Source organism: Lepisma saccharinum, chromosome 4 (assembly GCF_977018435.1).
Source record: "Lepisma saccharinum chromosome 4, izLepSacc3.1, whole genome shotgun sequence".
Taxonomy (NCBI): domain Eukaryota; kingdom Metazoa; phylum Arthropoda; class Insecta; order Zygentoma; family Lepismatidae; genus Lepisma; species Lepisma saccharinum.
In genome coordinates, this window is record NC_139232.1 from 62,930,289 (window position 1) to 62,953,686 (window position 23,398).

Below are 23,398 nucleotides of genomic sequence, written 5' to 3' on the forward strand. Positions count from 1 at the left end.
TACAGAGTGAGAGTGGTCCTTGGATACCTCAATCCCTGACACTAGTATGCAAGTAAACAGTACACTGGACGTTCCAAGGGCTGAATGGAAAATCTTGCGAATGTGAAGGATACGATTTTCAGACTGGATCAAAGAAGGGAAACGAAAGGAGGGAAAATTCAGAAGAAAATATTTTCTAACTAAATTTAACTATTTTTGTATCATCAATTACAATCAATATGTGTTTCTCTTTCACTCCTATTTTCAGAAATCAAATTAGGTTGTACATAAATTGCATTTCTCTTAAAAATGTATTTAGGGTAAATTTATAAATATAAAAAATAGTATCTTACGGGTTCAGTTCGATTAATATCTTCTAACAAACATTTCGTAATGTTACAGAAATAAAATACTACTGTTTGGTTCGAGAATTATTAAAACTTTCAACTAGGAGCTATTCACATAAAATACTATAAGTTTTCCTACAAAACTACTATTTTTATTCTTAAAAAATAGGTTTATTGATATATTATGAAAGTTTACACTATTTGGAACATTTCTGAAAAAAAACCCAACAAAAATGGAAGTTAACAGGTGCCACCGTTCCTGAGATATATCAAATAAAAAATATCTAATATGGTGGACTCTTTTCAAGATGGCGGCCATCAGCATGCAGAACGTGATTGGCTACTTGACTGAACACGTCTTAAGTGGAATAACAATTAATTCTACTAAGTCTCTTGCTTTTATGAAAAAAAAAAAAAAAAAAAAAATGATTCTGGACTTGACCGCTGGACTTAACGACACACGTTTTTGGTACTATCCTACATTTGGAGACACATTTATGGTGTATCTCATTAAAATACATTAAACCTAATATCGTTTTAAAGCTTATAAATTAGGCTACAAACTTTTAATCGAAACAATTTCTTGTCATGTAATTTGTTCCAAAGTTACAAGCCAAAAACATTAGAAAGTGCTAGAAAAATTAACTTTTTAAAGATTACTTTTTAAATTACGGCAAAATCACAAACATTATCGAAAAATTAAACAGAATCTTCTTTATAGCCCATGTAATTAGGATTAAGACTAAAAAAAGATTACCTGCCTCCGACCATTGGTTACAGAGATATAAGTCAATAACAGAGAGGCTGCAAAATTGATGTTTGCGTGGGACACTTGGGGAGAAACATTGCAGGGAGGGGTGGGGACTTTTATGATTTTCTAACAACTGACCAAAATTCAGCTTTTACGGAATTATTCCCAACATGAAACCTGTATTGACTGGACTATAAATTTGAAGTGGCTTGAAAAGAAGTAGGAAGCTCCAGTTTTGAAAGCAAGAAAACAGTAGCAATGTGACACTGAGAATGTCACCTAATGAAAAAGCGCTCTACAGGTCCTGGCTCCAGAAGGAGTAGTAGTAATAGTAGGGCTGAGTCGATACCACATCTAACTGATACTGATATCGATACCAATACTTTTACTAAATCCCACTGATACCGATACTTGAAAATTCTAATAACAAATATGTGTTCAAAATATTGATCATTATTAATTGATTGATTAAATATGCATTTTAAGTCCACTTTATACACAGTAAGGCTAATTGAGACTGGACCTATAGTTTAGAGTGAGATCCGAACCACTATGTGCTTCCATCTGGTATCGAACCTGGGACCTCTTGATTACAAGGCGACGACACAACCACTGCGAAATCAAGGAGGCCTGATCAATGATCCAAAAATATAGGTATTTTTACTAAAAAAGCAAACACCATTCTAACATATCAAATAAAATATTCTTATCCAATTATATGCATGAATTTACCACAAATTTGCTTTTGAATATTAAAGAATTATATTTATATCAGAATATTAACATAGACGTTATGTAATAAAACAAAACAGTCTTCCATGCAAAATTTGTGCAAAATAACAAGAATTTGCATAATTTCCAAGATTATTACTCTCTCTCTGAAAATGTCACGCAGCATTTTTGCAGACCCCATGAAAGACCAATATGCCGGAAAAGTATTGGCTGGTATTGGTAGATGATTTCTAACTGATACTTATCGGCATCAGTATTAGCTCAGCCCTAACTAATAGTAGCAGCAATCTTGCAATATCATGCAGTACCTAACCTTGACGCATTGACAATTATGTAGCAATAAAACAAAAAATTGTTAACGCAATTTCAAGGCCTGTTTCCCAAACCAGGCAAAGTTTTTACACTTTGCACAACTACTGACTGGTGTTACCAACCTTATTCGATTCCAAAAGGCCTTCTCTCTCTACGTTTGACTGTTCTTCTATGATTCTGGCTTGGAAGTAAGTTGATCCAATCAACACGGGTGCAAACGGTAACATAATAAATGTCAGTTTCCAACTAAAATACATTCCAAGAAGGATTGACAAAAACATAGTTGAAAACATATTCAATGCACTTCCTACTCGACTTCCAGTTAACTGAAAAGACAAAGAAACATGAAGCAACATATATGCCCAACATTTAGTATAGCAAGCAGGATACCTCTGCTATACACTTAAGTACCGATGATGCTACTAAGTTAGTGAAAATTTTGAATTTTTCACTGTCCGGTGAGTGTTTCCTTTCTCCTTCTTTGATTTTTTAGTAAAAGAGAGTACATATGTATACAAAATTTCCAAATAATGCACATGATTTTCCTGGTTGCAAAGAAACAACATGCTTTCTTTAATTTATGTTTCCTCATTATAAATTAATATAGCTACAAGCCCGGAGATGGCCGATACTGATAAAGTAACAATATAAAATTTACCAATACCAATAACCGATATTCTACCGATCTGATATAAAATTCCAAATGGTCCTTGAAGAACCTGAATGGATCATTGACTTCCTTAATAAATTTGTTTCGAAGTGTTCAGTGTAAAAGAAGTTGCTTGCTTAGGTATTTACTTTTTCAAAAAGTAGGGCATGGAGATTATCCATAAAAATTATAATGAATTAGCACAATTTGGCACTAAATTATAAGATATTTATAGATATATCACATCAGTAAAATAATCGGTAATTTAACTGATACACCGATATGCCTATATTGGCCTATACTGATAAGAGTACTGATTAATCTGTCTGATCCCTAGGTTTCACTAATTCTTTTATTATTAGATACTCCACAACTCCATAGTCTCAATATACAAAGTACGAATAGTTTGAAGAACAGGGATATACTGATGAATTTTTTACCAATATGGCACTGATATAATTTTTTTATATAACCAATAGTGTTCAAAGGAACCTCCAATATATCATTTCCAGGGTACAACTGTATTCTTTAGATATAATCTCTTGGTTTGAAAGAACTGCCTACATTATACTGCCAGTACCTGGTGTGGTGATCTCTGTTCTACATCTACGACTAAAGTGACACCAAATAAACTCTAAGAGAAAAACTATGGTACACTTACACCTTGGACTTTTGATGCATCACTTGATAACACAGCACACAAAGAGCCAGTAGCATGATCATCATCATCGAACCAACTCATATCTTGTTGTAGCATTGTACCAAATGCCTTCTTTCGAAGTTTGAAAGTCAAGTTTTCACCAGATATTGTGAACATGTAGGACTATATGAAGAGAAAAAGAAAATAAAGAAGGCGTGGAACAAATAAATGATGATTTAATATGAACGCAAAATGTACTTACGTATCCATGTAATGGTTAATACTATATGGCTAATTTCGCTGACCACTGTCACCATCTGCATCGGAACTTGTAGTTAGTAGCTTGGTGGGTTTCGAGACTGCATCTGCAGTTTAAAGTGGGATCCAAACTATTATGTTACCTGTTATTCAACCTGTGTATAGTGCTGTGTGAATTTTAATACACACAGCTGCGAAATTGAAATATCTATGTATAAAATTTAGATGTCTGTAAATGCTCTTGCCAAGGTTGCTTCTTGCTTCGTAGCCAGGAATTCTGAAGTTAGTTTTCCACCAATGGCTTTCTTCTTAAATCACACAAAACAAGCCTTCGCCCAAGTGGTGGGGGTGGGCCAGTTTTCATAAATGTATAAATATCTGGTTTCGACTATAACCGGAGGTTAATGGAGGTTGGTTGAGATGAGGTTGTCGAGTTGAGTTCACAGTACAGTCACAAAAAGCTGAGTCGCAAGTTTTGCTTATGATCACCATTTTTTAGGGGCTCCTGTCTGATATACAGTGGGAGCAGGTTAACCCTATAATAAATAGTGTGCTCGTAGCACTAAACTTGCACTACTTAAGAAAAGAGAGGACTACCTCTGGTACTAGTCTGAACTGGATATTTATACATTTATGAAAACTGGCCCACCTCCATCCACTTGGGCAAATATTCTTTTGCATGCTTTAAGAAGCAACTTCTGTGTGACAAACAGCGGACCAGGTTAGCACTATGATAAATAGTGTGCTTGCAGAACAAAACAGTCCTTAAAAGTGCATTTCATTGAAAAGAGCAAAATAGAGCGTTATGTACCAGATCTGTACTGGAACCTTGCATATGGGGAGAAGGAGAGGGCCTTGTAAATCAATTGTACATGAAACTATCCCTGTGAAGTGTCATTGTGTGAGCCCTGATAGGTTGAAGGTGCATGTTAGCTTGTAAGGAGTGCAAGGTGTTTGGTGGTTCCTGACTCAGCTGTCTATTAGAAACCACTAGGTATGAAATAGATGGCCAACACCGGTCAATGTAAAGAAACTCTTGATAACAAAGGCGACGGATGACATTATCACTATGTCATTGGGAAAGCCCTGGCTGGTAAATGTGTTGCTGTTGCTGCATTGTTTGCCATGTGGTTTATCACTGCTTGGATTAATTGCTCAAGTAGCAGAATGTTTTGGGCTCGTTCAATGATTAGTTCATGGGAGAAATGCACAATGGCACATGCTTCCTTGCTTTTGTTTATTGTGTGTGCTACATACTTGGTGGACACTTTCTTCATTTGGTGGTTGTTATATCTGATGTTTTTGCTAGACCAATAGTGAGGTGTTTTTTTTTTTTTTGCATCAGATAAGTGCTGTTGAATTCTTTCATTAATTAATCAGATAGAGCTGTCAATGTAATGTACGTTGAATGAATGAAATAAACCATTAGACAGATACATAAGTACACTATGCATTTATATTAATAAATTAAACCAAAGTAAATTCCATGCTGAAACAGCCCTCTAAGGGGCAAGGCCTGTCAAGTGGCTTTTTTATTGGGTGAAGAATGGTCAGCAAATCAAGTCTCATTGCTGCTGTTTTCTGTCTTTTGAGACTGGAGCAAGCTACTACATCTTTTAAAGTCACTCCCCAGCTGTCCTCTTGTTGCTGGGTCAATAGCAAAAATTTGGGGGCTCCACGAGGAATCGAACCCGGGAACACCTGCACCAAAGGTGAAGCACTAACCATTTGGCGAGGCAGAAATCTTTGTATTAATAAATTACCACATTTAAATCTCATAATATTAATACATGAAGAACATAGAAAAATATTAATTAAATATTTAGATATCAATATGGAAAATATACTTCTATTGTAAATATTTTACTACTGAAAATTGAGATCAAGTACTGATAGAAACCTAGATTAATGGTATTGAATTGCATATTATTATTTACCTGCAAGAAACTTGCTACACATGCAGCCAATGCGAGTCCCACATACATTAAAGCATAGAAGTTCGCCTGTCTCTGAGCCTCTTCATCAGTTTCATTCGCCATCACCTGTGTAAAAAAAAGTTCAATCAGATAAATATATTAACACATTTGTTAATAATTAACTTATAGGTGTATAAAGTTTAATTAAAGAAGCCCCCCCCAAAAAAAATCTTGCAAAAATTGTAATTCTAATATTTCATCTAGTACATATATAGCTCTTCAATTAACTTTTTATGTACTTAACTATGTACTTAACCATATACATATATGTAGCTGTAGGCTGAATCTATATCATGTGTTCTGACTCATATTAAGAAACAAACTTCAGGACACCATGGTCGAAAAGAATTACACTACATGTCCTGAAAAAACACATGCTTTGTGCAATGAATTTATACTTACTCCCATAAACTGGCCAAATATCACAGCATAAACTGGGATTGTGCTTCCCATCAAAATACTTGCTAAGCATCCAACCAACAAGCATGGCCAATCTTCTGAATTCTCCTTGAAAATTCTTGTTAGTGGAACCTTTGTTGTTCTACCATCTTCATCCTATAAGTAGTAAAATGGTACACAATTTTTACAAGCTGCAGCCTTTGGTACATGTCGTTTTCTTGCATTAATGAATTGATAACATTGTAATAAGGCCTAGGTAACAAATAGAATAGCAGACCCCTTGATAAACACAATCACATATTTTACCATATGGATACCCTAAACATGAGTAACATAAGGACAAAAACCTCACTGCGCAAGAATTAAATTACTCTTACATCAAAGCAGAATGTTATAGTATTTGTTTGTATTTGTCCCAGATAACTTTTTCAATCTCAAGGTCCATTTCTTTTAACAGTGCAACAGAATAAATAATTTTTAAAAACAAAAGCTTTGTATTCAAATGCCACACAGTGCAATAGTTAAACAATTGTTTTTCATTTCATGTTCTGATACAACAGCAAAGCAGGAGAGATTGACAACAATATTGCATTCAAATTAATGAAAAAAAAATGAATTTGATTGAAAAATCTGTGTTTTTAAAATAATGTTTTCAGCTTAGGAAAGCATTGCTTTCAACATGCCACAGAGGGCACATATGATAAAAAAAAAAAAAAGTTTAAAGTATTTTCTAGGAATGGTACAAATCTGACATGGCCTTGTTAAAAATGTAAGATGAGAAAGAGACCAGCCACTGTAAAATAAAGATGAGACCAGCCTCTGTAAAATAAAAATGAGATAGGCCTCTGTAAATTCGAGATGACACCAGCCTCTGTAAAATAAAGATGAGACCAGCCTCTGTAAAATAAAGATGAGACCAGCCTCTGTAAAATTGAGATGAGAGTGAGACTGAGATGAGAGTGAGACTTGCAATCTGAAATTCTTGGTCATGTTCAATATCTTGGTTTGATATTGAGAAATTTACCAGCACAAAATTTACTTTACCATGAAGATTTTTCAGTCATACATACTTATTGAATATCTACCTGATTATTATTATTTGGAATTCAGCTGCTTTGCAACGAAGCCCTGCATACTGGTTATTACAAATGCTTCTTTTAACATTCCAAGAAATAAGACCCCACAGCACTGCAACAGGTTGAGATAAACACCCAGGAATTAAATGTTTATAAACAGAAAGTTGCTACTATTAGGGATGAGTATGAAAATGATATATTTTGATCTAGTAAGACATCGATCTGACATTTAGTTCAAATTTAATAGGGATGGGCCGATATGAAATTTTGACCAATACCGATAAAGTACCGATATAAAATTTACCAATACTGATAACCGATATTCTACCGATCCGATATAAAATTAGAAATGGTCCTTGAGGAACCTGAAATGTTCAGTGATCTCCTTGATAAATGTGTGTTTCCAGGTGACTGCAGTGCAAAAGAAGTTACATATTTAGATATTTACTTTTTTGAAAGTACGGCATGGAGAATATCCATAAAAAATACAACAAAATGGCAGAATTTTGCACTAAATTATCAGATATTTATCGATATATCAGATCGGTAAAATTATCGGTAATTTTACCGATAAACCGATATGTCTATATCGGCCGATACCGATAGAGTACTGATTAATCGGTCCCATCCCTATCCCTAATATTTAATTAATATATGTAGCCAAAACATACTACACACAGTGGGACACTGATTCTTCATTCTCATGCATTATATATGTAGCATTCATTCCTTGTTCCAATAAAGCAACATTATACAGCATGTTTTAAAAAGTCCTGCAGGATTCTAAAAAGCTATATCTTTAAAGTTCAAGGAAAAAGTTTTCCTATGTTGCAAAAAAAATATTTCTTAAGTTACATACAAAAATCAAGTTGCACCAAGTAGCATGGTCCTTTCTCACTTTTCAACATAATTTCCAAGGTGGCACAAGCATTTGTCCCATCATTGCACAAGTTTTTGAAAGCCATCTGTAAAGAATTCGGGGTCCAGGAAACGAAGAACACTTTTCATGGCTGCTTCCATTCCATCGACGTCCATTTGAATTCTGGAGTGTAGTGATGAACGAAGCTCTCATCCTGAGTCACAATACGGCAGAGAAAGTTGTTTCCTTCATTGTGGTACCGGGTCAGAGAATCCAGGCACCATGTCATATGGTTCGTGAGATGTTCTGCAGTGAGTTGTCGTGGGACCCAACGCGATGAAACTTTCACATATCCCAATTTTTCGTGGTTGATTTTGTGTGCAGTCCCGACAGAAATGTTCAAATCAGCGGCTGTTTCAGGAACCTTGATTCGACAGTTGGCCATTCACTTTGTCAACCAATGTTGCGTCACTGACTACACATGGGCCATCGGGCTGATCTTCATCAAATATGCTTGTTTGTCCTTCAGAAAACGATTTGCACCACCTTTGCACCATTTGCACTGACATTACAGTCTCCATAAACAACAACCAGCTTCCTGTGGATGTTGATAGAAGCAAGACCATTTGCCCACTCATACCGGATCACAGAATGAATCTCTTCTTTACTCCACACCACCAAAACACGTTGTTCCACCATGACTGGCTACTAGAGGTCTGCACGGGCCTAAATTGTAAGGCCCGAGTCCGGCCCGGCCCGAGGAAATGAAACCCGAACCCGACCCGAGTCCGATAATAAGTAAACATGAGCCCGGCCCGAGCCCGAAAACATAATTAAAATTACTTTCCAATTCAGCATTTGAAAAAAAAATGGGCACTGTTGTACTTCGTGCTCCTATTCTCATTCTCGAAGTAAACCATAATTTCAATAATTAAAAATTATTTTTCGATGACAATATTCGCTAACAAAATAGCCACGAGGCCCGGGCCCGACCCGAGCCCGAGAAGTTCTGGTTATTTATGGCCCGAGTCCGGCCCGCGGGCCGGGCCGGGCCTAGGCCCGAGGGCCTGGCCCGAGCCCGTGCAGACCTCTACTGGCTACTCCTTAAGGCAGGGCACAGTTTCTCACTGCATGACTCACGCTAATCATGTGCCGTGCAGTCGTGGTAGCCCACACGAACATTGCATTGTGTGTAAATGTAGAGGAAAGACGAAAGAACACATTGCTAGTTTCATTTCATTTATCAGGCTCGTACTTTCTCCGAAAAAAAAAAAAAAAAAAAAAAAAAAAAAAAAAAAAAAAAAAAAAAAAGGAAACTTTTTCCTTGAACAACCCTCGCAATAGGTTTATTGCAATGAAATATTGTTTTTATTACACAGAGGAAAATTTAAAATTTTGTTCTGCCCACACTGCTGAATGACATGTGTGCAGGTGATCATGCGATTCCAAGATGGTGTTGATGCAGGAAAAAGTTCAGTGTATATAAATAGCCTACAGCTCCAGTAGAGAAAAGTATCCAGAAATGGTACAAAACGTTTAAGACTATGTGATGTGATTCACAACATTCCAGATGAGAACCATCAGAACGCAATCTCGGATTCAAACAAAGATTGCAAAGAGAGTGAACCAAACCACATCAAACATTAGTTTTAAAGTTTCCTCTGTGTAACAAACAATATTTCATTGTAAAAAACCTATTACTTTAATAGTTATAATTCTACTGGATTTTACACCTTCAGCTTAAAAGTTCTACAGCTACAGTCATCCAAAAAATACATAACTAAGGAACCACTGTAGTTAGAAATGTATTTCTTGAAGAGAGTACACTTTAATTTTCCTTGTGTATTTCCTTAGTATTTTCTCTTTAATTCCTGTTGTCAAATGCACTTTTATTGATATATGACCAACCATACCTCGATCTTATCCTTTTTGAAAACTCCTTTTCCTCTTCGTACTTTTACTTCTGGTATCAAGCAATCTGTACTTTTTATACTGACATTGTCTTCACTCCCACTACTGCGCCTCCTTTGAAACAGGGAGCCCGTCGTATTTTCACAGTCAACTAAATAAATGAATAAAACAAAGCTTTCAGAACAATTTATAAGAAATTTATATGAAAAAAATACTATAAATATGTACAGGGGATGGACAGATTAATGAAAACACACTGAGAAGGGAAGGTTAATTCGTTCTGAGTTGGCAGCACTAAACCATTCTACATTGTGATGGGCATTTGTTTCATCATGTTTGCCCATTGCATGTAGTGCCTGAATCAGTGCAGAATTAACTTTTGTGTGCAACGGTTCCAAGCTATAAGTTATAAAATGGGAGACCTATCGGATTTCCAAAGAGGCCAGATTGTTGAAGCATATTTAGCTTGTACATCAGTAACAAAGATTGCCACTTTATTTGGTGTAGCGAGGAGGACAGGGTCGAAGGCTATGGCGGCATACATAAATCGTGGCAAGATAACATGAGCAAAGAGAAATCAGTGGACAAAAGCCAACCCTACGTAACAGGGATCACTGAGCATTAAAGAGGATTGCCACAAAGAACTGCATGGGTTCCAGGTTCGATACCCGATGGAGGCACATAGTGGTTCAGATCCCATTTAAACTAAGTCCAGTCCCAATTAGCCTTTCTGTGCATAAAGTGGAGTAAAAACAGCAACTCAATCAATCAACAAAGAACTGCAGTACTACAGTTGCAAAGGTGACATGAACATTTAGCAGATGCTGTTTCAACAACAAAAAAAAAAAAAAAAAAAAAACATGATGAGAAGATTCATAACCTCAACATTAAGGGTAGGGATGCCATTCCTATGATTACCGTCACCAAAGCCAGTGCACGAAAAAGTGGTGCCATGAGCACAAAACCTGAACCTGTAGTGACTTTAAAAATGCAAGATGTGTCATCTTTCTCTTTGCTTCTAACAATGGGGCATGTGTAGCGAATGCCTAAAGGCATACTTTCTGGACTGCCTGCATCCTACTGTCAGATATGGAGGTGGATCTCCTGGTATTATGTTGGCTCCATCATTCCTCTGCAAGGTAAAATTACTACCAGTAACTATGTGGACATTTCTAGGCAACCAGGTGCATTCCACGGCACAGTTGTTGTTCCTCAACAAGGATGCAATCTTTCAAGATGATAATGTGCCTATTCACACTGCCAGAGAAGTTCATTCAGTCTTGGTTTACGGAACATGAAGATGAACTTTCAACACCTTTCCTGGTAAGCCAATCACCAGATCTCAACATAATTGAACCACTGTGGTTGGATTTAGAGGATCGAGTATGATGCAGATTTCCTCCATCCTCTGCAGCAACTGCTAGATGTGCTTCTGGAAAAATCACCTACTCTGTGAGGGAGATCAAGAATCTATGGCCCAGCCAATGGACCCTCATGTGCCTTATTCACTTTACCTTTACAAGTATCCTATTCTACAGAAAAAGTGGATATTTGTATATTTTATATCATACACACTTTAAAGTAAAACTTTATTAGATTACAGTTTGTCCACTTGATGTACAGAAAGACTAACTGGGACTGGACCTACAGTATCAGGTAGATTCAAAGCACTGTGAAATGTGCCTCCACCAGGGACTACCATGGGCCCCTTGATTACAAAGGAACAGTGAGGTGCTGCACACAGTGGCATGCCCAAGGAAGGTTGGGAATTATATCTCCCCCTCTGGCTAGTATTTCTGAAGAAAAAAAAAGTCAAAGGCAGGGAAAGATGGTAACAATGAGGACTGACTACTAAAAAGTGTATATGCAACCCCTCAATGGAATACTTATACATATAACAAAATTTAGAAATATTCCCAACTAATATAAATAGTTAAAATGATCCAGAATCAGTTAAGGGCAGTTGTGATACTTCATTACATTTTTGATGTTAACAATGTGAGCTTATGCAATAACATGTAATAAATTGATACTGGTTAATTTAAGAAATATTGTAAACAAATAAATATATAACCTCCAGTTTCACAAGCTGCTTTGTGCTCAACTTGAGTTGTGACCAAATTGAAATAGTGGCCTTTGACTGCCATTAAGTCATCATGGGTTCCAATTTCTGCCACTCTGCCATTCGAAATGACGACTATCTTATTTGCTGCTCTAATTGTGGAAAGTCTGTGTGCAACAATGATAGTTGTTCTTCCTTGACGAGCCTGCAAGTATTTCAAACATGAACATATAAAGATTAAAATTTACATTCCTACTAATCTTCCACCAACAAAAAAATATTACATCTCATACATTAAAAATTACTAAAGATGGCATTTAAACAAAACATGAATTTCAGAAAGGATAAAATAAAACTGAAAGACATGTTGAGTGTTTTATTTTTTTAATCTTTATCTTTAGATTTAGGGTTATGCTACATTTGGGTAATTGAGACAATGAGGATGAAATAATGATTAAAGTGGTGAAAGCACATTCACAAAGGAACACCCACGTCAAGGCTAGGATTGGGTCATCCCATGCCAAATCATACAGAATTTTGTAAAAATTTCATCCAACTACTCCTATTTTGATGAAATTTGGTACATTATGGAACCTTTCATGAGGATTCCACATTGAAATTGAAGCTGTTGAAGTTACTTATTTGTTTTTTCTATTCAATTTAATACAAAAAATTATGCATGAAAATACATGGTTATTGATGCATTCATCCGAAATCTTATTTAAATGAAAGATTACACCATTCTCAACAAAACATGAAAATCTTGGAAGGTTCTGAGACAAACCTGAGGGAAGACACAATCATTTATAACCTAATGCATGCATGCTCTTTGAAGTGGCGTATATGGAGATTTTGAAAAGCTCGTAACTTCAGCCCTTTCACCAATCTCAATAAAATTGAATTTTTGGAATCAGCGTAAAAATTTCTATACGTGTACCAATTTTCATCAAAATTGGAGAGGGTTGGTGACATGTCCTGGAAGATTTGACATGGAATGATCCAATTTGAACCTGGTATTCTTGGAGGTGAGGTGATCATCAGTGGTCAACTCACACATCTCATCACTAGAAGTTCCAAGTTTGAGTCCTGGCCTGGGAATGGTTGTTCCTTTGCTTGTGTGTCTTCTTCACGCTCATCCTCATAATGTGTACTCAAAATGGGAGAGGGAAGGGGGGAGGGCTGAAAACATTTATGCAAAGCATCCTGCCACCTGCCTCATTGACACCATGTTAAACCACAGAAGCATCTCCCCAGCTAGGACCAAAGGAAATATCACTCCTCAAGCACCACTCAATCATCACCATTAGCATAAAAGGTATAAACTAAGAATAATGCACAATACAAAACACTATATTGAGAAAATAAAGATTAAAGAACCAACAATAATACAGGAGAACAATATGAAATCTAAAGAGACTTAATTGAACATTTTTTCTCCTAATTTACAGCTGTTACAGGCAAGCAAAGACATTTTTCTTTATGTAATATTTTGAGAGCTCACACTCCCATCTGCATTCACACATTCCTGTCAACTTTTGATGAAATATTGATTGACATATTTGTTCTGTTTGCAAGTTGTTTTCTTGCCATTGTTAACCTTGAAGGATACGTACTTTCTGCAGGGATGTAAGGATGCATGCTGAGTAAATAAATACCCAGAAGAAAATTGCTTCTTACGAGGGGCCATCAGGTTGCTCTGACCCTAACATAGAAAGAGCGGCAATAGGGTTTCAATTTTTTTATTATTTTCAACATACTCCCCTGCAACTCCAATGCACTTTTCCCATCGGTGCTCCAACGCCTGGATACCTTGCAAAAAAAAAATCTTCCGACTTGTCCTCCAACCATGAGTCCACAGCCCTTATCACCTCAGAATCATCATAAATATTTTGTCCACGAATGTCATTCTTCAAATGTTTGAACAAATAGAAATCACTGGGGGCCAAATCTGGAGAATAGGGTGAGTGGGGCAACAATTCGAACGATGCATCTGCTATAGCTGCCCTCGCAATGCGTGAGGTGTGGACAGGTGCATTGTCCTGGTAAAGGAGCACACCACGGGTCAACATCCCACGCCTCTTTTTCTTGATGGAATCACGTAATTTTTTGATTAGGTCACTGTAGTATGTGCCAGTGATGGTTTGGCCTCTTGGTATATAGTCCACAAGAAGGACACCCTTGCAGTCCCAGAAAATTGAGGCCATCACCTTCTTGGCTGACGTTTGCACCTTGACCTCCTTCGTTGGTGGAGAATGTGAGTGTTTCCACTCCATGCTTTGTGATTTTGTTTCTGGGTCGAAGTGATGGACCCATGTTTCATCCATAGTTACAAATCGGGCAAGGAAATCGTCTATATCAGCACGAAACTTGTCAAGAAGTTCTTGACTGATGAGCACTCGGCTGAGCTTCTGATCTGGGGTGAGGTTTCGAGAGACCCATCTTGCAGCAATTGTTTTCATTTGCAATTCCTGGGTAATTATGTTTTGCACAGTGCCATATGACAGGCCACACATCTCAGCAACATGACGGATAGTGACTCGACGATCCTTCAGCACGATATCGTGGACTTTGTTAATGTTTTCGGTTGTCATGACAGTTTTTGGTGCTCCACCTGCATGATCATCCTCACACGACTCTCTCCCACAATTATACTCACAACACCATCTCTTCACCATACTGTATGAAGGAGCAGTGTCCCCTAGTGTATCCACCAAGTCCTCATGAATTTTGGATACCGTCCACTTCTTCTTCACAAAATATTTGATCGCCGCTCTCACCTCAGTTTTCTCCATTCTGGCACATTGACACAACTTCACTCAGTTAAACCCCTGTAAAAAGAAAACTGTACGCTACTCAGACTTGCTATTCAGAATGAAAGCATATAAAGGATCACTAAACAATAACAAAATAAAAAATCAATCATAACGTCATTCCTTCTATGCTAGGGTCGGAGCAACCTGATCGCCCCTCGTAAGTCTGAATTTTAATTGTTTCAAAACATGTAAATAATATCTTCAATGATAAACTACATTTTATTAAGCTTGAACATTTCTATTTCATAACGCAAAGATAAAGTTGAGAAAAAAATGAGAAAGAAATATGGTAAGAAGAGCATATCACCTTTACATTATGTATTGTACATGTTTTGTTTGCATATTATAAATAATAAATAAATATGAGAAGAAATAAAAAGGCAGGGGAACCGATTAAATTCAGAGCAACCGATGTCCTGGTTTATTTAAAAGTTCAAATTGCAGAGCCAATTGTTGTTGCTCACTTACCAGTACAGTTCTGTTCATCTTAGCAGAGTAATTTCTCTCTGTTTAATTCTAGTGTGTGTGCGCAAGTTTGTCCTGTGTGATGTCTCTCATAGATCAAATACATAACTTGAAGTGTTAGTTCTTTCTGTGCAATTTCAGTGTGTGTTTGTGTGTGTTTAATAAGATTGTGTGACCATTGACAAGCCAGCCGAAAAGTTCACATCTGTAGAAATAATTCTTATATATGATACTAATGTCAAACGTGAGAGACGAATCGTTAATTTTCAAATAAATTCCCTGGTATTGCAGCTCCAGGTAGATAAACAGTTAGGCAACTTGTTCTAAGATTAAGAGAAACTGGATTGTTAAATACTAGAATTGCTGAGGGAATATGAAGGATTCTAACAGCTGAGGGGATACGAAGGAAGACAGAAGAAAGACTCAATGAAATTGGGGCATCATTAGAATTCTCTCCAAATAAATCCCTACAACGTGTTTCACAGGAAGTAGGCATTTCAAAAAAAAAAAAATCAACCCATAGGGCTGCTAGGCTGTTAAAACAAACCTTACAAAGAACACCCCCCCCCCCCCAAATAGAGCCTAGAACCTACAAAAACAATCCCCACACTATATATGAAATGAAAGACAATACATATAAGAAGAGAACTTACAGGAATTTAGAGGAGGAACTTTTGAGTGTCAATAAAAATTTCATCCAAAGCTGTGTGAATCCAGTTGGCAACTACTTTGAACAACTCTAACACACGTTAGTACTCATTATGCAATATGAATCTAATGGTCTGCAAGCTAGATATGTGTGTAAAAATAAGTGGAGAATGTTACAGATCAAAATTGCCAGCATCAGCATTATGCTTTGCCATCTGCAGTCATGCGCTACCTCAGCCCCAAGCCAAACGGAATGCACTTTACAATAACACAATCTGAGAAATCAAAATACATACCTTGTCTAGAGCAGCTTGAACATGTAATTCATTTCTTGCATCTAAGGAAGAGGTTGCTTCATCCAGAAGAAGGAACAGTGGATCTCTTACTAAGGCACGTGCTATGGCTATACGCTGCTTCTGCCCTCCACTCAACCATGCACCTCCTTCCCCGACTAATGTGTCATATTTCTTCAAACAAGAAAACAAATAAAATAATACACGGAAACCACAACTGCAGATATTAACAAGTTTTAATAATATATTTTATTTCATTAACTCATCAAAAATTCTGCGTGACATAATAGAAAATATCATGCATTAATAAATGTGCTATAACAATGGAACGTGATGAAAAGAGAAGAAAGTGTGACTAAATATCAAGAAGACGATTCAGTCTAATCTATCTCACTAATCAATCACTTTGATAAATGTCCTCGGTTAAATATGAAGTCTTGATTGGCACATCATTTTATGTATATACCTGTCAAAAATTCAAATCAATGTTATAGCTCAGTAGGGAGCTACGGATATATGTTGAAAAGGAATACCAGCTTACATATGCTGATGAATAGTGTTTAGTTCAAACAATAATAAATATTTTTATGATTATTATATTGATAGAAAACTATAAATAACAAAAGTTACAAGAGCATCAAATTATGCACTTGTCTACAAGAACATATGAGGTAGAGTAAGTCTTTTTCTTAATATTTGGGCATGCGTCAGTTCTACATCTGAGTATACTTAATATGTCAATTTCTTCAACCAGGTTTACAAGATGGCTTCCATTCTTCAATTATTAAAACTCCACATATGGTTAATTCACATCCAAAATGCAGAAGATATTTCTCTCACTTTGTCTTATTTCTTAAAACATTCATTTGAGGTAATGCATTATTCATGTACTAGCTTGATAATGCAGATGCAAGCAGATAATAATTTCCTGCTTCCAATTTTTAAACGTGGCACTTTTCACAAGTTCCAAACCTTTTTTAAAGATTATGCCATTATAAAAGCATTTTCAAGATTCTGTTATGAACAAAATGTCCCTATATAGTTTAAACAAACTATTAAAGATTAACTTGCAAAGTATAATCTTTCAAAATATCCAGATTTATACAAATATCAATCCTTCACCAATAGCCACATTTTTACTTATCTTCCATCCATCATGAGATCCCCTTAAAATCACAGACAACTAGTATTAGAGCAATTAGTTCAAGCCAGATTTTTTAGTATGAGTTATCTTCAATTGTTTTTTGTTTTATATTTTTGTCCATAAGTGCTTAACAGCTTGAATGTTTGTGTAGTAAATGTACATATTTGCTCTGTTACAGCTATTTTACATATACTTATCTAATGATTACAATTACCATTTTTTGAATATTGATACAAAATACCAAGTATGACATCATATTATACATTGAACAATTTTAAAGAGTTGACCTTTGTATATAAACCTTGATGCCAATGCAAATGTACATAATTTCAATAAATTTAATTATAAATTTGAATGTATCATATCTTTCTTGTCTGAAAGAACACATATGATTTAAAATATTTGTTTTTCACTTTGTCAGTCAAAAATAACTGTTATGAATATAAATTCAAAATATTGCACAATTTGATAATTTTGTCATTATATACAAATTGGCTTTTTAAACATCATATTTAATAAAATTAGTTTAAATAGTAATTTCGGACATTTAATTGCATTATATGAATAAATTTTAAGTAATCATATGACTAAATTATTATAGATACTGCACAAATGTGGAACTTTGAACTTAGCCTAACCATTTTCATATGTTGTTATGACAATGTATTATTTTTACTGTCATAGTGCCTTCACAGCACAGTGCTATATGCACAGGGAACATTACAATTTCACTTTTGCCTTTACCAATTCATTAAAACTTGGACGATATCCCCTTTGAGGTATTCCCCTAAAGTTCAGTTTATAAATATTTTCCAAAATTAAGACAGACTATATGTATACAGTCATCATTATGCCAATATACATTAATAGTGAAAACACTTTTTTTTTCTTGAATATGGGAAGCTACCATTTCTGTGGAGATGTAATGACCCACCACAGACATACCATTTGCACCACTCACACAGGACAACAAACTAAACTAGGGATGCCGATATCACTTTGAGCTAATACCACTGATTATACTCTTATCTATTTAAACCAATACCAATACTGATACTTGAAAATTGTAACAATTCAAAATAGTTCAGAATATATATATATTATACATGTTTTATGTATATATTAATTAGGGATGGAACAGATTAATCAGTAGCGTATCAGTACCAGCCAATTATTTTACCAATCCTAGATTATATATATATATATATAAAAATCAAAGAAGGTAAAAGGAAACACTCACCGGACAGTAGAAAGATTCAAAATTTTCGCTAATTTATAGCATCATCGGTGTGAGAAGAAATAGACGGAACCGGAAGTTCTACTGTCCAGTGAGTGTTTCCTTTTACCTTCTTTGATTTTTACTTAGCCCTTTTGGCCCTCCTTGCTTTTATCCATTATATATATATATATATATATATATATATATATATATATATATATATATATATATATATATATATAACTATCTTATAATTTAGTACAAAATTATGCCTTTTTGTTAAAAAAAAATTTGGACTCCGTGCAACACCCAGACTGCAAAATATTGGTGGTTATTAGTGATAAGACTCCAACCAATACGTTCAGATAACAATACCAATACATTCCTATGAGTATTGGTTCAGTAAAAGCAAAACATTCCGTCTGCAGTTAGAGGCATCACAACCTTATTGGCCTATAATTATGCAGTACTACTAACCTGTGGAAGTGACATAATAAAATCATGTGCATTGGCCTCCTTGGCTGCGTTTTGTATTTGTTCTTCAGTGGCAGCTTCATTACCGAAGCAAATATTTTCAGCAATAGTTGTCCTGAACAGAACAGGTTCTTGTTTAACTGTAGCAAAACATCTTCGTAGCCACATTAGATTCAACTTCTTAATATCAACTCCATCTAATTTGATCTAACAGGGAAAGAAATAAATCTATTAATTTGTGTTTTATTTATCATATCCGACATTAGAATGCAACAAACACAAGAAGCATAAGTTTTCAAATTAAAAAAAAAAATAAAGAAATTATATGTTGCCAGGAAATTTTCACATAATTTAGATGGAGAAAATGCATATTTGATGTACTACAAATAAAGAAAGCCAAACTTATGCAGGGTTCCTACACAAAATCATGCAATTTTTTCCAGGACTTTTCAAGGATTTTCTACAATTGCTCCAGGACAAGTGTAGAAAGTAAGCATGGCAAAATACACATCATTACAAATTTTCTTTTATTAAAAAAAAGTTCTAAATTTTTTTAATGCAGGATCCCAACTCCCCTACACCTGCTCCCTTCCACACCTTCCATTTCTTAGTATAATGAAGGTTATTTAATTTTCACAATAATACAGAAAAAATACAAAGGTAGAAAAATAAACACAAGTATATATAAGTTTATAAAAAAATATCATTTTGTATTACAAATAAACAAGAATAATATCCTTAGAAAACTTGGAATATTTAGGATACCAAAACCTTTTTTTTTAACCATTATTATTATCATCATATATTCTACCTCTGAGCGATACAAAATAATACAAAAACGTGGGGCATTATACTTCAATCACAAAAATAAAACATCACAAAACTTGACTACAGTACACAGCAACGTGACAGAAGTAAATAAACCACTGTCATGACACTGGCCTGTTTTAAATGAAAACTTATTGTAATTCATACAAATTAAACGGGGCAAAGGAATTTCCAGGACAATCTCCAAAATTCCAGGTACAGCTTGGAAAAATGTAAAATTTCATAACATTTCCATGCCTGGAAGGAATATTTTAAAATTCCAGGTTTTCCAGGATGCGTAGGAACACTGTTATGTCAATCTTAGTACACTATAAACAAAGAGAAGATATACTGAGAGGTTTTCTTGGGTTAATGACAGAGTTGGTTATGTTAGTCTGAACAGTAATGCATTACAGTAACAATTTCTTTGTCATACAGTAATGACATTTAACTGTTCACACAAGTATCACATCCATTCCCTGTAGTGTATGTATTCCCAGTGTAACTTTAAATGCACAAGTTTAAAACAAAACAACAAATCATGCTTCAGTTTGGCAAATACATTCTTCAGTTTGGCAAATACATTCTTCAGTTCTGAAATTATCACGGTAACACAAGTAAAGTAACCAAAATGAACGAAGTACCAGTACAATTACCGTTCTTGTAATTTCAGTACTGCATTACCAATGTAAAATGAAAAGTAACATGTAACCTCCGGGATGGAGTGGCTAGCAAATCATGCTTCAATTTCAGGGGTGCCAGGTTCGAATCTTAGTCTAGGTATGGATATTCTTTGTTCATAATATCATCACTCATCCTCATCTTCGAGATTAGCCTTAAGTGGCAGAAAAGTGAAGTAAAAATAAACTGAATTAAAAAAAAAAAGAGTCTAATTGTACTACGTTAGTTACTCTTCAACTCTGGTTAATGATATTTTTTTTGAGACTAAAGTTACTCTCCACGATGAAGAGAGGTATGTGACACTCATACTTACCAATCCTTCAGTAGGATCATAAAACCTTTGAAGCAAATTGATGCATGTAGATTTTCCACATCCTGAGCTTCCGACAAGAGCTACTGTCTCCCCCCTTTTCACAACCAAATTCAATCCCTGTAGAACCTGAAAGATGTATATAAATCCATCATCACAACTTCATAAAATGCTAATTTAATTACAAGTGTTTGATTATCATCTGAACTTATGTGGCTTTATCTATTTATTAACTTGATATTGTAGGTGTGCAGGAAAGTAATTGTGGCAGTTGTCTGAGCATACTCTATACTTATTTTCCTGAAATACATTGGCTAGAAGTGTCCAAGCATGTTAAGTGGTAGACTTTCAATCTTGCCACTGAAGTTTCCAGGTTCGAATCCTTGCCTAGGCATGGGTGTTCTTTGTGAGAGTCCATTCGTCAATTTCATCTCATCATCATTCAGCTTCAAGGTCAAGGTAAGTCAAAAGTGGCAGACATTCAACACAAATAACAAAATACATATATAAATCAAATTCCTGCCAAATTTTAACCTTTAAGGTGATCTCCTACTCCGGCGAAGGTTTGAGCAATTTTCCATGTAAGCTTATGGGTGTAACTTTGGTCACAATTATCTCAACAACCAGTCGACAGAACGTTTTCAAATTTTAACTGAACACTGAGAAAGGATGTTTCTAGAGAACCACTGATCGATATTTTCATTTTATGCATCAACATCCCCATAATTAATTAATTCATTTTACCTGTATCGTATTTTTTTTTCACTTTTCTTGACAGGGCACCTGTTGTTGGCCAGCGGGCTCCAGGGTTTAGAACACGGCGGGTGGTTTTGCCCCAACACACAACAGGTTTAGAAGATGAACAGAAAGCAACATGTCTTTTGGCTTTTAACTGGGTAGCTTTTAAATTATGGACTGGAAATGGTGGCATGAAATTGGTGAAGTGTGTTCCGAACCAAGAAAAATGTGAAGTTGGGATGTGGTGCGATAGTATGAGTCTGAGAGCCAATTATGTTTCTAAAGCAGTGGCGTTTCCGTAACAGGGCTGGTTATGGCATTATTATTATTATTATTGTAAAATACACTATTGCCGATTCTTCCATTATGAATGTACATAACAGACCATACTTTATTTGTATAAATAAATGTTGAATTTGTTTTAAAATTTTTGTTTTATGCACAGAAAGGCTAGCCAGGACTGGACCTACAGTTTAAAGTGAAGTCCGAACCACAATGTGCCTGCCAGGGTCAGATTAAGACTAAATTGGGCCTGATGCTGCAAGCAACAATAAACACAACGACATTATAGTTACGTCACAGCACAAAAGAATAATAGTAACTGTATAATAAGTAATGCTGTGTTTAGGCATCCGAAATTGGGGCTCCAAATTTCATTCTAAGATTTATTTTCAGGTTAATATAGCAAAAGAAAACTGTTCAGGTTTCGAAAAATTCTCGTCTGTTTTCATCTGGGCCTATTTCAGGAATGGGCCTAATGCTGCAGCATCAACAGCACCCACCTCTATCCGTCACTGGTGCCTGCACCGGGTATTGACCTTGGGACTTCTTGATTACAAGGCGACGACGTAACCACTACGGCATCGGGAAGGTCCGCATATAAATAATACATGATTACACACATATATACTAGGGATGGCAAACAATATAAAGTTCAGGGTAACCAGAACCGGGTACCTGGATCTGATCCTAGAACCGAGTGTCCGTTGATTGACTGATTAATTTGGTTATTATTAGTCACTTTCTGCTACTTGGATAATTGCAACAAGAATGAAGAATGGGGATTAGATGAAATTGTTGAACAACAACTCCCAAAAAAACTTCTATGCCCTGGCTGGGATTCGAACCCAGGACATCCGGCATTTTAGCATGCTATGTTAACCACTTCGCACGCAGATCGGCCCAAGTGTCTGGATTTCGGGTTGTGGATGTATGAATTTTACATAATGGCTACATTAAGACCAATTAACTATTAAATTTGTTAAAATCTGACATGTGTAAAACTGAGATAAAAGTGAATAATGGGGGAGGAGTATATATTACCTTTTGGAAAAAGTCAGTAGGGGTGCCTGTCATGCAGGAGACCCGGGTTCGATTTCTGGGGTGGATGATCTATGGTCGGAATTTTTCCTGCCTATTCCGACCATGTCTCCACAAATAGCGGCTCTGGTGCTCTCCCAGTCTCAAATTAATGACTACCTGGTGGCAACACTGGGTAGGTGTAAGTGGCTGGAGCATGGTGCTGATCACACCACCCACAAAATGACCAAGATCAAGAATGTGTGGGCTCTACCCTCACATCCCCTAAATGTGCCTTCACGAGGAACTTTACCTGTTAGCCAAAAGTGTTAGAAAATCCAAATACAAGAAAACAAATCAATCAATGATATTCGGATTCAACTACTGTCCATCTGTTCTCCACCTAGGGTTATTTTCTCTTCTTCAAATATTCCCGTGGCAATTTTCATTGGGCACTTTGTGACATTTCTCCCTCCTGCCAGAAGTGCTTCCTCTTGCGGCTGCCTTTTAGACAGATTTCCACCAGTGGGAGCCAGGTAAGAAGAAGAAATGGGGT

General features: G+C 35.9%; 1 protein-coding gene across 5 annotated transcripts in view; it reads right to left on the minus strand.

The window, feature by feature from the left end:
- Positions 1-23,398, minus strand: part of LOC145986515 (ATP-dependent translocase ABCB1-like) — a 98,982-nt gene that overhangs the window by 24,321 nt on the left and 51,263 nt on the right. For all 5 annotated transcript variants that reach the window (XM_083120617.1, XM_083120619.1, XM_083120618.1 and 2 more), the window contains 9 exons: positions 20,809-20,934; positions 19,011-19,214; positions 16,174-16,344; positions 11,964-12,156; positions 9,892-10,040; positions 6,047-6,199; positions 5,606-5,710; positions 3,432-3,593; positions 2,244-2,447 (listed from right to left, as the gene is read on the minus strand). In XM_083120617.1, coding sequence (XP_082976743.1) covers positions 2,244-2,447; positions 3,432-3,593; positions 5,606-5,710; positions 6,047-6,199; positions 9,892-10,040; positions 11,964-12,156; positions 16,174-16,344; positions 19,011-19,214; positions 20,809-20,934 — 1,467 coding nt within the window. The remainder of the gene's footprint in view (positions 1-2,243; positions 2,448-3,431; positions 3,594-5,605; positions 5,711-6,046; positions 6,200-9,891; positions 10,041-11,963; positions 12,157-16,173; positions 16,345-19,010; positions 19,215-20,808; positions 20,935-23,398) is intronic.